The sequence below is a fragment of the Nymphaea colorata genome, chromosome 1 (assembly GCF_008831285.2).
Source record: "Nymphaea colorata isolate Beijing-Zhang1983 chromosome 1, ASM883128v2, whole genome shotgun sequence".
Classification (NCBI taxonomy): domain Eukaryota; kingdom Viridiplantae; phylum Streptophyta; class Magnoliopsida; order Nymphaeales; family Nymphaeaceae; genus Nymphaea; species Nymphaea colorata.
In genome coordinates, this window is record NC_045138.2 from 41704171 (window position 1) to 41718502 (window position 14332).

Consider the following 14332-nt stretch of genomic DNA (forward strand, 5'->3'; position numbering starts at 1 on the left):
CTGTAGCCATTTGGGATCCTCCCTGGCATCCTCCACTGACCTGGGAATAACAGCCATAGATAAAGAGGTAATAAAGCACTTGTAGTCTTTACTGAGTTTAGCATACGAGACAAATCTCTGAATAGGGTGAGAAGTACATGACCTGGTGCCTTTGCGTAGGGCTATGGGAAGATCTTCATTCATTGGACTTGGATCATCCGGGGAGCTCACAAGATCGGGATTGGTAACATCAACAACCTCCATCACATCATTCTTCTTCCTGTTGTATACCTGACCAAACAAATGATCACGGGACTGTTCTTCCACAGGGCCCCCTTCCATCTGACTGTCTCTGTCCTCACTGACTGTGTCAACCACACTCACACTCGGAGAACTAGCCGTGTAATCCAAGAAATCTGTGAACTGAATCAATTGATGCGAAGAATACTCGTCCACTCTCTCACCTAAACACTCCCCCTGAAGAGGATTCGCAGGAAAGTATGCCTCGTGTTCATGAAAGGTAACATCCCTGGAGACATAGACTCTGGAAGTGCTAGGGTCAACACACTTGTATCCCTTCTGAGTGGAGGAATACCCCAAAAAGACCGTTTTGATGGACCGAGGATCAAGTTTCTTGAGAGTGGGGCTATGATCATGGACAAAGCAAACACACCCAAACACCCGAGGGGTCAAAGGCCAGGGACTCTGATTAGGCCACAAAACAGAATAAGGGGAATGACCATTCAACACACGAGTAGGCATACGGTTAATGAGATGAGCACTAGTGAGAAGTGCATCACCCCAGTACCGCTTAGGGACATGACGTTGAAACATAATGGCCCGGGTGACATTTAACAAATGACTGTTCTTCCTTTCAGCCACGCCATTCTGAGGAGGTGTGTAGCTACAGGATGTTTCATGTATAATACCCTTGCTTCGCAAGAAGTCATCAAGGGATAGGGAGACATACTCTCGAGCATTGTCAGTACGAAGGGTCTGAACAGGGGTTTGGAATTGAGTTTCAACAAATGCAACGAAGTTTTTGACAATGCCGGGAACCTCACTACGTTCTTTCAACAAGTACACGAACGTACAACGAGAGTAGTCATCGATAAGAGTCATGAAATAATGAAAACCACGACCGGTGGGCACTCCCGAAGGACCCCAAACATCAGAGTGAACCAAAGCAAAAGGACGGCTGATTTTATTGAACGAAATAGGGTACGAGGCCCTAACATGCTTAGACAACTGACACACTTCACAGGCGAAGGTGTCCAAAGAAACAGACCGAAACATCTTAGGAAACAATTGTTTAATCAACTGAAAAGGAAGATGACCAAGTCTCTCGTGCCAGCGCATAATAGCGGATCTATCCTCCACGTCAGATAACTGTCCACTGGTGGCTGAAATCAAAGCAGAGGCAACCTGTACTGGCATTCTGTAGAGACCATCAATAGCCGAACCAATCCCAATCTTCTGCCCCGTCCCCAAGTCCTGCAGTAAACAGCGATCAGCAGAGAATATTATATTACAGTTTAGCTCTTTGGTAATACTGCTGACAGATAACAAATTCACGGAATATTAGGAACATGCAGGGCATTATGAAGACAATATTTGTTCAGTAATGATAAACTCCCTTTTCCAGCCACAGAAATAGAAGAACCATCAGCCATAGAAACACGCTGCTGCCCAGAAGTCAACTTGTATTCTTGAAACATCTTAGGGTCCCCGGTCATATGATGAGTAGCCCCACTGTCAACAATCCAATCACCGGGAGAGGAATTACCTTGATCACTTGTAGCAACAAGAGCCTGAGCTAATTTAGCTCCATCAGACGTAGATGTGTCCTCTGACGTAGTAGAAAGGCGACTGATGTAAGCTTGTAGTTCCTTGATTTGATCAGGAGAAAGCCTCGATTTTTCACCACTTGAAGAACCACTCTGAGTTGAGTCCTGCACAAGAGGACCTCGCCGACTAGACGGAGGGCGACCACGAACAAGTCTCTTCTCAGGGTGAAGATCCCAACAGAAGTCAACAGAATGTCCTGATTTGTGACAATGTGTACATCGCCTAACAGGGCGCGGTCCAGACACAGAAGAACGGCTAACAAAGGCCGAGGGACCAGTCCCGTGACTGGGGTCAATTTGCATCACTTGACGCCTTTGTTCCTCGGATTCCACTCTGGCATAAACATCTTCTATTCCAGGAATCTCATCACAGTTGAGAATTTGACTCCGAATGGATTCAAACTCATCACGCAAGCCTCCAAGGAAGAGGAACGTCCGGTCCATCCATTCCTTTTCCCAGTACCGAGCATGATCAGAACCACAGTCCCAGTTATCATTCACATGATAATCAAGTTCCTCCCACTTAGTTTTCAGGGCTGCATAGAAGGAGGCAACAGACAGGTCACCCTGTTTCAGAGAATAAATACTGCGTTTAATCTGATACGTACGCAGAACCCTTTTCTTGCGACCATACATCCTTGCAAGCACAGTCCACATATCAAACGAAGTCGGCTTCCGCAGAATAAGAGGCTGAATATCAGCAGACACAGAGCTGATGATCCACACCTTAACCTGACTGTCTTCCAACACCCACGTCGCCCATTGAGGATCAGTTTTGCTGGGCGCCGGTTTGTCGCCTGTGATATAGGAAAGACGACCACGGCTCGTTATCCCAATCTCGAGAGCAGCAGACCAAGAGAGATAATTGTCTTTAGTCAGACGAATGGGCGTGACCTGAACCGGCAAGATCTCGCTCTTGGGAGCGCTGCCCGCGTCAAAGGCCATATCACTTTTAGGTGCAATCTCTTCCGCCATCACAAGCAGTCAAGTCAGACACAACACCAGGCAGCAACAAGACAGCACGGCGGCGGCTGAAACACCAGCACCACACGGAACCTTAGGTGTCGGCGACGGCGCTTGATCGCCCGACGGCGGCGACGCAGAGGCGTGACGGCGCTGGACACCCACGGCAGCGGAAAGATGGGATGGCGCTGGATCGTCCGACGGTGGAAAAGGAGACACCCACGGCAGCGGAAGTCACAAGCGGCAACAGGCGGCGGCGCTGGATCGTCTGACGGCGGCGGCGCAGAAGATCCCAATGGCGGCGGCGCGGGAAACCCTAACGGCGCAGGCGGCAGCGGTGCAAGGGCGACTACGAACATACGAGACGAAGCCGAACGATCTCACGGCTCTGATACCATGTAGAAACATGCAACACACGAGAGAAGAAGAGAGGAACACACGATATACGTGGAAAAACCTCAGAAAGAGGAAAAAACCACGGGAAGCTCTGACCTAGGTGCACACCGCAACCCTAGGAGAGAGAAAAGTTATATTCACTTAATCACACAATTACACTTAAGTGAAGATTATATAGGAGGGAGAGAAGAATGCCGCCTAGGGTACCGAGCCGGCCTCGGTACCCGTGCCCCATGGGACCGGATCCAGAAATGGACCCGGTTCCCCATTACATCTATTTTAACAATAGGTATGTCTAATTGTAAGCCTGTTGGAACTCCTAGTGTTCTAAATCAAAGACTAAGTACTCAGGACGGGAAATGATATGATGATCCTACACAATATCGAAGCATTGTTGGGGCACTCCAATATCTTACATTCACTAGACCAGATATTATATATGCTCTAAATCAAGTATCTCAATTTATGCATGCACCTAGAGATACTCACATGGATGCTGTCAAAAGAATATTAAAATATCTAAAAGGGAGAGCGGGAGATGGCTTAGTTTATGGTAAGAGTGGAAATATAACTACTGGACATCAACTTATGACATTCACAGATGTAGATTGTGCTGGAGATCCTGAACAAAGAAAGTCTATTTATGGTTTTTGTATTTTCACTGGATGTAACCTTGTGTCTTGGAGTTGTCGAAAGCAAAAGGCAATGGCAAGATCCAGCACTGAAGCTGAATACAGATGTATGGCTGCAGGTACTGCTGAAGTTACATGGGTTAGACATTTGCTAGAGGACATTGGAGAAAAGATTCGAATATCAATGTTATTGTGCGAAAATCAAAGCACTATTAACATTGCTTTTAATCCCATACAACATAGTCAAACAAAGCACATTGAGATTGATCAACATTTTATTAGACAAAAGGTGGAGACAAGGAGATTCAGCCTATTTATGTTCGTACTAATTAACCAGTCACAAACTTTGTCACATGGGTACTGCTGTAAAGGCAGCGTGCCCGTACCGGCCAGGTACTGGTGCTGGTACTGGTGCTGTCCTGGGTACCTCTTGGGTACCGGTCAAACAGTATCGGGTACGGTCAACATACCCAGGACTGTATCCATCCAATTTAAGACTCGATCAAAGTTGACCGAGTCCTTATCCAAAATTTATGATTTCAGTTTTGTTCTTTACACCATTTACACTCAGGAAACACATACAAAGCTGTGTTTTCATATTTTTTTCAATAGTTTCTTCCTTAGAAACTATAAATTTTGAATCATGAATGCGCTATTTTCTTTGAATTCCTATTTTATGTTATATATATATATATATACACACACACACACACACACATATATATATATATATACATATATATATATATATATATGTACATACGTACCCCCGTACCCAAGTTTTTTGAAAATAGGCCAAACCAGTACCCGTACCAGCACCCGTACCGGTACCTATGTGACATAGGTCACAGACTTATTTACAAAAGGATTAACGAAGCAATGATTCTGGTTTCTAAAAGGCAAGTTGTACATAGTGCAAAACCATATACAACTTGAGGGAGGATGATAAGATGTTGGATCTAATCTGATCTAGATCCAACACGTCTAACTATGTCTGTTCACATTTATCTAGGCAGAGTCATGATTGTAATTTTTGTAATTGTTTCATTATGATTATAATTTTTGTAATTGTTTCATTCTAGACTCTAGATTATTGTGTTTGCTTCACTCTAGACTCTAGATTATTGTGGTTGCTTCATTCTAGATTCTTGTAAACTGTGTAGAATGATCATTATATAAATGGGTTGCGTGAGAATGTCAAACCTTTTCTCTTTTCTTGTTCTCTCTCTTAAATTTTCCTTCGCTGAAACTGATCGTGGGTTATAGTTTGATACCCAAAATCTATCACTCCTGGGGTTATGGTTGGTTACTTTATGACTTCGGATTGTTTGTTTATCTTTCTTTGCAAATTGATCCCTGAATAGATGGCCTGTAACTAATACCATACATGAGGTACTTTTATTTCCTAAATGGATGAGAACGATATTGTCATTCTTCATTCTTTAGGTTTTCTTTTATATTTGAGGAACTACTTAATTGATTGTTAGTTGGTGACTCATTCTTTTATAATTTTATTTTTCCCCTTTTCTGTTGTTCATTGAGTTTCATTTTAGAATATTTCTACTTTTCTCTTGGCCTTAGCTCACTATTTGTAATTCTTGCATGATTTCCTGTGGTTATACCACAAATGCATGTAACAAAGCTATGAGATAATTCATTTCCAGTGCTCTCTGATTGCCAAAGTAAATGATCTCATGTTATCTTGATTTCAAATTATAACATCTACTCCTTATTCGGTTTTAGCTTCTGAAGAAGGCATCTGCCCGTCAGATAGCCAAAAAAGCTTCACCAGTGGAGCACCTGCGACTAGCGCTGCAACAGGTATTTGTTGAGTATCTGATAATAAATCAATTTCTTATCTTCTAAAGCCCCAATAATGCTCTAAATAGTGATTGTTTACATGTAGTTTCTAAATGATGTTAAGTGCTTTTTCTTGATTTTTTTCCCCTTACCATGTGGTTTCCAACCTATGAAATCTATCTTTGTCCTCACTTGGTAGTTGTCTAATACCTTGCAACTAGGCTTTTCATTATAACTGGTACTTCTTGAAACTGTGGTGGTCTTTGTTCTAGGTATCTTTGTCTTTGTCTCCTCTCTGAGAAACTGTCTCCTTTGTTGAACTGTTCTTTATTTTGGAGATTATCCAGCAATTAGCCTTGATGTGACCTCATTTATTGCAATAGAAGCATGTAGGCACATCCTTAGATGAGAAGGCAGGAGCAGTATTGGGGGTAGGCATCAACTTGCGCCCCCACACCATCGCCCCCCCCCCCCCCCCCAATAAGATCCTTTGCCTTGTCCTTGTCCTCCTCTAAAACCAACCCCCCTTGACCTATAAATACTGTAGCCTCTTGCAGACCTTGTTAACCAGCTTATATCCCACAATAGGCAGATAAAAAATAGATGCGATTTGATTCAAGTATTTCATGATAGACATTGTTCCTTTAGAGAGTGTCTGAAATTTACACTGAAGATAGGATCTAGCCTAGAAAATCTGAGAATAAGTCTTCACAAGATTGTCCGACTTCATCAAGAACACACACCAGTACTTCCTGGGAAAGGATAAAAGTAAAAAGCAATTGCCACTTGAACGCATTTCAACCAGGCCTCAAACATTGGATTTGGAAATTAATTTTTGAGTAGCAACTTTATTCCCATCCTATATAAGTAATTGCATCTGCCGTAGCCTAGAAACAAAATGTGGTAGCTGCATTAAATGAAACACATGCACCATAATGCCATCTCCCAACTGCCATGTCCACTTGTTTTATCATATATTTCGAGGTCATAGTAATACAGATGTCGGGTTGAGAACTTAGAGTTGTAGAGGAAGGAAACTATGTCATATGGATTCTTCAAAAAGGGTGTTGCACTCACGTCGATGCGGGTGTAGGTGCGGACATGGGGGCATGGCTTCTACACACACTTGGGCACGATCAATGCACATCAGGTGCTGTTAACCACACGTGCCCTTTTTTTGCCAAAAAAAATTCGTTCACTCACTTTTTCTCCTTTTTCTCTCTCTTTCACTTTTTGCTTTTGCCTCTCTTTTTTTTTCTTCCCCTTCTATATTTCCCCTCCCTCTCTCTCTTCTGCTCTCTTTTCTAGTCTTTTTGGGTCACACACATCTCTCTCTTTCTCTTTCTCATCTTGTAAAGGAGGACTATATCTGATTGTTTTCCAGATGGTTAAAATTTAAAAATTCACGCTAAAAGAATTAGAAAACGTTGCTAAAACCACCATAACCGTTTCTGCATTATATGCCGTGGCTAATACCAATTAAGTGATAGTTTTTTAGCTACAGCTTTTTAAATTTTAACCATCCAGCAACATCTGATAGATGACAACATTGAACTCCTATATATATATATGTGTGTATATTTATATGCGCACGATATATATATGTATATTTATATGCCTGCACTCGCACCCAAGTTTTTAAAAAAGAAAATGCTCGGGCCTGCATATGAACCCATACCAACTACACCTTGCACCCATGTGACATAGGAAGGAACAAAGCTTGTGATGGATCCAATACTTTACCTGCCATCAAGTAATCTTTCACCGTGCATACTGGCTGGTGCACCTTTTCTCTTCCTGCCAAAAGGTCTGCCTCTTTTATGCGTGATGCATTTCCCTTCTCCTCTGAAGTTCGCCACATTCGATTTTAAATGAGCGTCAAGATACTCATATTTCATTGTATTCGTTTTCATCCTCGACTTCCTAGGGTTCACCATAGCTCATTTATGTCTCATCTTTCTTTTTTCTTTTTTTTTCAATCTTCTTTTTCTTTAAAGTGTCAAGCATATCCAAACATTTTTGCCTCACATATGGTGGAAATGGATTCTCTCTACTGCCAGTGCAATAGCCACATGAGGGTGGTGTTTTACTCTAATCATCCCTCATCATAACTGATTATGACAGCAATTGCATTTAAGTCTTAATTGGCCGTTCTCATTCACGGTTGCAGACCGTTGCCTTTGGGTGTATGTGATCGAAAGCCATATTTCAAAAAACAAATGAAAAGCTATGGTAAACTTAAGGAAAGAATAGAAATTTATGGTGAAAATGAGAGATTTCATACCTCTCGTAGAAAAAATAGAAAACTCTCTTGCTTTAAACAAAAATGGTCACCCACGCACAAATCTTCTCTTAAATGGACAATTTGTCCCTCAAATTAACAAATTCTTCTTCAAATCGACAATTTCTCCCGAAACTATTAAGAACCTTCCATCCTTCAACTCTTAGAAATGCTTTAGATATAAGTGTATTGTGTTTCTCAAATGATATGATATGTATTGTATGATATGGCTCTGTATCATACGATGTGTAGAAATAATAGACGCACAAGAACTAAAGATCTAACACAGATGTAACGTGAAAAACCCTCAACTAGAGGGAAAAAACCACGGGTAAGGAGGTCTGGTGCCCACTAGCCGCCAGACTCTCTCTCTCTTAGAAACTTCATTAACATACAAGATTAGGGTTTACAATGGTATAAGTATGCCCAAACTAGGACACAATGGATCGGGTCCAGACCCGGACCCATACATCAAGATCCGTCAACACTCCCCCTCAAGTTGGGCATACATATCAAACATGCCCAACTTGGATACATTTCTCTCAAATGGAGTTACATGTAAAGCTTTAGTTAGAATATCAGCAGTTTGGTCTTCAGACTTCATGTATGGTAATGTTAACTCCCTGGCATCAATTCTTTCTCTGATGAAGTGACGGTCAATCTCAACATGCTTTGTTCGATCATGAAGCACCAGATTGTTAGCCAAGTTAATCGCAGACTTGTTATCACAATACATCCTCATAGGCCCTTCAATCTCTATCCCAATATCAGTCAGCAAGATCTTTAGCCACAACAACTCTGATACTCCAGTAGCAACTGCCCTATATTTAGCTTCTGCACTTGAGCGGGAGCAGACATCTTGTCTCTTGCTTCTCTAAACAACTAGATTTCCCCCCAAGTAAACGCAGTACCCTGAAGTAGATCTTCTGGTGTCAACCTGCATCAGAATACCCTTCAATTTCTATAGACCTTTGTTTCACATATAGAAGTCCCTTGCCAGGATTCTTCTTCAAGTAACACAGGATTCTATCTACAACCTTCAAGTGCGCATTCGTAGGTGCATGCATAAACTGGCTCATCACATTTACAGCAAAGGTGATATCCGGTCTAGTCAGAGTGAGGTATATCAATTTACCAACTAGTTGTTGATATCTCCCTTTAGCTTCTTCACACAAAAGTTCTCCATCCTTGCTACCGAGTTTGTGCTCAGCATCCAGAGGAGTAGAAGCTGGTCTGCATTCCAGTTTTCCTGTCTCCTTCAGTAAATCCAAGGTATACTTCCTTTGATTAAGCACAAGAGTTGTACCTGATCTGGCAATTTCAATACCAAGGAAATACTTTAGCTTGCCAAGGTCCTTGAGATCAAATTCAGCCGATAGTAAACCCTTTAATCTTGCTATCTCTTTTTCATCATTACCTGTAACAATCATATCATCAACATAAACCAGCAGTAGAGTAACTTTACCCTCTATCCTCTTTACAAAGAGAGTATGATCTCCATTTCCTTGTTTTTAGCCATGCTTCTTCATAACAAGTCTGAGACATTCAAACCATGCTCGGGGAGACTGTTTGAACCCATACAAAGCCTTCTTCAGTTTACAACATTCTCAAAACCCGGGGGCATACACATATATACTTCCTCTTCGAGATCTCCGTTGAGAAAGACATTTTTAACATCGAGTTGGCACATCTCCCAACCCTTCAGTAGCACAAAAGAAATAATAACTCTAATAGCCTTCATCTTCGCAACTGGGGCAAACGTCTCTAAGTAGTCGATCCCATATTTCTGACTGAACCCCTTGGCCACCAGACGTGCTTTGTACCTCTCAATGTTCCCATCTGGTTTGTACTTAATGGTGTAGACCCACTTTGACCCCACCAAATGAGCTTCTTCAGGAATCTCTACCACCTCCCATGTTTGATTTCTGTCTAAGGCCTCCATTTCTTCTTGCATAGCATGAGTCCACTTGGGGTCACTCTGAGCCTCTGTAACATTCATGGGAATCACATCCACAGACAAGGAGGATACAAAACATTTGTAGTCAGTGCTCAATCTAGAATAAGATACAAAGTTACCAATAGGGTGTTGGTACATGACCTGACACCCTTTCTCAGGGCAATGGGAAGATCCTCCTTTTCATTTTCTGTCTTGACTTTCTCTTTCAACAGGTTGCTACTGAGCATGACTTGGGTCATCCAAGGAAGAAGTAGGATTGGGATTCGGAGTGGACTTCTCACTATCAATCACCTTGTCAGTACAAACTCTTCTCCTAGAATACACCTGCAGACGATTGCATCTTTTTTCTGTCTCCATAGGACACTCTCTCTCCTTTCCCTGTTCATGTACCTCAATAGACGTTCCATCTTCTTCTTTTCCAAGCACATCGACAGGTGGATTCTCTTCACGCCTGTAATCCAAAAAATCTGTAAACTGAATTTCCTGACTTGGAAAATACTCTTCCTTAGACATTGACTTCTCCCCTTGAAGAGAATTCTCACCAAAATAAAAGACATGTTCCAAGAATGTGACATCCTTGGTAATGTGAACTCGACCAGTTGGGATCTAGACATTTATACCCCTTTTGAGTAGGAGAATACCCAAGAAATATTCCCTTAATTGATTTGGAGTCAAGTTTTTTCACATTCGGGCTGTGATTATGAATGAAACACACACATCCAAAGACCCGAGGAGGAAGGTGAAAAGGTTGGCTACTCCCTGGAAGCATGGAGTAGCATGTACGACCATTTAGCACTCGACTAGGCATGCGATTAATCAAATAGGCACTAGTAATGACTGCATCTCCCCAATAATATTTTGGAAGATTCCTTTGGAACAGTAAAGTTGTGGTGCCATTTAGTAACTGACGGTTTTTTCTCTCAGCAACTCCATTTTAAGGAGGTGTATAACTACATGATGTCTTATGAACAAACCCCCTCTTTCGAAGAAATTCCTCGACAGTGAGACACATATACTCACGAGCATTATCAGACCGGAATGTCTTGACAGACTCACCATACTGGTTTTCCACTAGGAGGATGAAGGTTTCTATAATATGAGGCACTTCGCTAAAGTCTTTCAACAGATAAACAAAAGTACACCTTGAATAGTCATCTATGAAAGTCATAAAGTACTGAAAACCACCACGAGAATGAATGCCTGAAGGCCCCCACACATCAGAATGAATCAAGGAGAAAGCTTTATTAGCAAGACTATTTGAAATTGGATACGAAGCTCTCACATGCTTCGCAAACTGACACACATCACAAGATAACATGGAAATGTTTAAACTGGAACATAATTCAGGGAACAATTATTTCAAAATCCCAAAAGGGAGATGACCAAGGCGTTCATGCCAATATAAAAATAACGGACGACACTCTTCCTTCTTCTTCTCTGTCCTGCTGACTGCTGACATAAGGGCTGTGGCAACGCGTATTGGAAGCCGATATAAACCATCATACACCAAACCAATCCCAATCTTCTTCCCTGTCACCAAGTCCTGCAAAACACAACGGTTTTCAGAAAATATAAGTTCACAGTTGAGTTCCTTGGTAATCTTGCTAACAGATAAAAGATTTAAGGGAAGATGGAGAACATGCAAGGCACCATGCACTAAAAAATTGTTCAACAAAGAAAGACTCCCTTTCCCTGCCACAAAGGTAAAGGAGCCATCGGCAAGGGACACACGTTCCTTTCCCGATGATAGCTTGTAGTCATGAAAGAGTTTGGGGTTGCCAGTCATGTGATGAGTGGCACCGCTATCAACAATCCACTCTCCCATGCAAGAAGTACCTTGTTCACCTGAAACAGCCAGTGCCTGATTGACCTTCACCTCATCTGACGTGTCTGCCTGACCAACATCAATCTGGCTCAAATATGCGCGCAACTCACGAATCTGTTTTGCAGAAATAGAAACTTTACTATCACTAGGATTCGTTGCATTCAAAATAGGCTTCTTTCCACTAGAAGACCACCCCCTACTATTCTTCTTCTCTGGATGCAGGTCCCAACAAAAGTCCATAGTATGACCAAGTTTTTTGCAGTGTGTACATTTACGGGAAGAACGGGTAGTTCCCATAGAGACACGGCTAACGAAGGCAGACCGTTCATTGTGAGACATGGGATCCTCCTTTCTCCCACTTATGACCAGCCTCCTCTACTCTTCAGCTTCAACATGAGAATAAACATCTTCAATACCGAATGATTCCTCAGAGTTAAGAATCTGCCTCCTTATATTCTCGAATTCATCGTTCAGTCCTGCTAAGAAAAGGAATACCCTATTCTCCCACTCCTTGGCCATATACTGCATCTGGTCTTGGGCACAACTCCATGTAACATCAGAATGGTAGTCAAGGTCCTCCCACTTAGATTTTAATGCTGCGTAGAAATCTGCGACAGAGAGATCCCCTTGTCGCAGGCAATACGCATCCTTCATTAGTTGATACACACAAACTTTTCTTTTCATCTGACCATACATCTGTTCCAAAATAATCCACATATCCCTCGCAATCTTCTTATGAAGAATGAGGGGTTGAATATCCGAAGACACTGAATTAACAATCCAAGTTTTTACTTGGTTGTCCTCAAGAAACCATGTATCCCAAGCCATACTATCCACAGCAGGTTCGACCTTTCTTCTATTCACATAGGCAATTCGTCCTCGACCAGCGATCCCCATAGTAATTGCAGCGGACCATCGTAGATAATTCTCCTTGGTAAGTCGAATGGTGGTAACTTGAACCGTTACATTATCAGTTCTCACGGTCCCAACATCAGGTTGATTGGTATGGACTGTGGAGGAGGAAGACGAGTCGGCCATGATCACCAACTACAAACGGCTGACCATCAGAGACACAGAGCAGCGGCAACCCTTGAGAACAACACACCTGAGAGTCACCGACAGCAATGATCAAGTCAGGTGACTCAGAGGGCAGTAGATGATGCAGAGACACTGGGATCTGGTCGGACGGCGCTGGAGCCTGGTCGGGCGATGCTGGAGCGATCAGCGGCGCTGGGAAAAAACAGCGATGGCGCTGGAGCAGAACGACTGCACAACTAGGGCACGGGCGGCAAAGGGCAGCGGCGGTAGATGGCAGCGGCGGAGGAGCAGAGGGCAGCGGCAGATATGGGCGACGCAGAGGGTCTCAGGCGATGCAGCTGGGCGGCAGCAGCAGCAGCAGGAGGAGCAGTGGCGGCAGCAGCAGCAAGTGGTTCAGGGTTGGAACTTCACAACCCTAAAAAAAATTTTTCCAAGCTCGCTAGCTCTGATACCATGTAGAAATAATAAACGCACAAGAACCAAAGATCGAACACAGATGTAACGTGGAAAACCCTCAACTAGAGGGAAAAAACCACGGGTAAGGAGGTCTGGTGCCCACTAGCCGCCAGACTCTCTCTCTCTTAGAAACTTCATTAACATCCAAGATTAGGGTTTACAATGGTATAAGTATGCCCAAACTAGGACACAAGGGATCGGGTCCAGACCCGGACCCATACATCAAGATCCGTCAAGACGATGCATACAAGATTGACTATGGCAAAATCCTGTTTAGAATTTTCATAGGCAGATTATTTAAATATGAACAGCCAAATGAAAACATTCAGTCCACAGTCCCATTAACAAAACACTAGAATCAATCATGGTAAGGTGCTCTCATGATATGAATGTCTTTTTAGGGATCCCATTTTGTCAAGAGATGCAGTGATGAGATACACTTTGAACAATTTAGTTGACTATTTGACTTGTAAAAATACAATGAAATCATTAGGAGTACTATCCAGCCTCCATTACTTTGAAATTATGAATATGTGAGAAGAGCTGATTTTGAGCATGGGTATCCAAGAATACCAAGAATAACCATCAATGTGAAGAACATAATATTTGCTCCTAGAGGAGGAAATATCTAGTGTTAGATCCCAAACATCAGTATGTACAAGCTCAAATAGCTTTGAAGCACTCTTATTCCAAGATATGAAAAGGAATAACATGTTTTGTGCATATCTAACAAATAAAACATAATCTCGTATTCACAACTTGACTCAGGGATTAGTTCATTAGTAACAAGACCCAAAATAATCTCGCGACTAGAATGACCTAACCTACTACAACAAAATCAGACAGTTTGACTACATATGCAAAAGACTTCTCAGGAACAGATGTTGAAGGTGATGCTATGATGCTAAGCATTTTCATATAAATTTCTCCTTGAAATTGTGCATGTTCCACATTATTGTCCTTCAACATATGTTGTCTTCATGTCAACATCGTCACATACATGGAATAGGGTGAGAGATGATGCAGGGATTTGTGTTACCAATATGTTTAGACTTTAGAGACAAAAATGGAGATGTTTCTTGATATTGTGGACATAAAGAACATCAGTAGTTTAATGGACTTAGACTGAAAAAAGGAATGGACACATTCCCAGTGTGT

At 42.3% G+C, this 14332-nt stretch overlaps 1 protein-coding gene across 1 annotated transcript in view; it reads left to right on the forward strand.

Moving 5' to 3' along the window:
- The window catches only part of LOC116254614 (E3 ubiquitin-protein ligase COP1), a 57758-nt gene that overhangs the window by 22493 nt on the left and 20933 nt on the right, over nt 1–14332 (forward strand). Inside the window, exon 2 of the mRNA XM_031630116.2 lies at nt 5561–5638. Within this exon, the coding sequence (XP_031485976.1) occupies nt 5561–5638 (78 nt within the window). The remainder of the gene's footprint in view (nt 1–5560; nt 5639–14332) is intronic.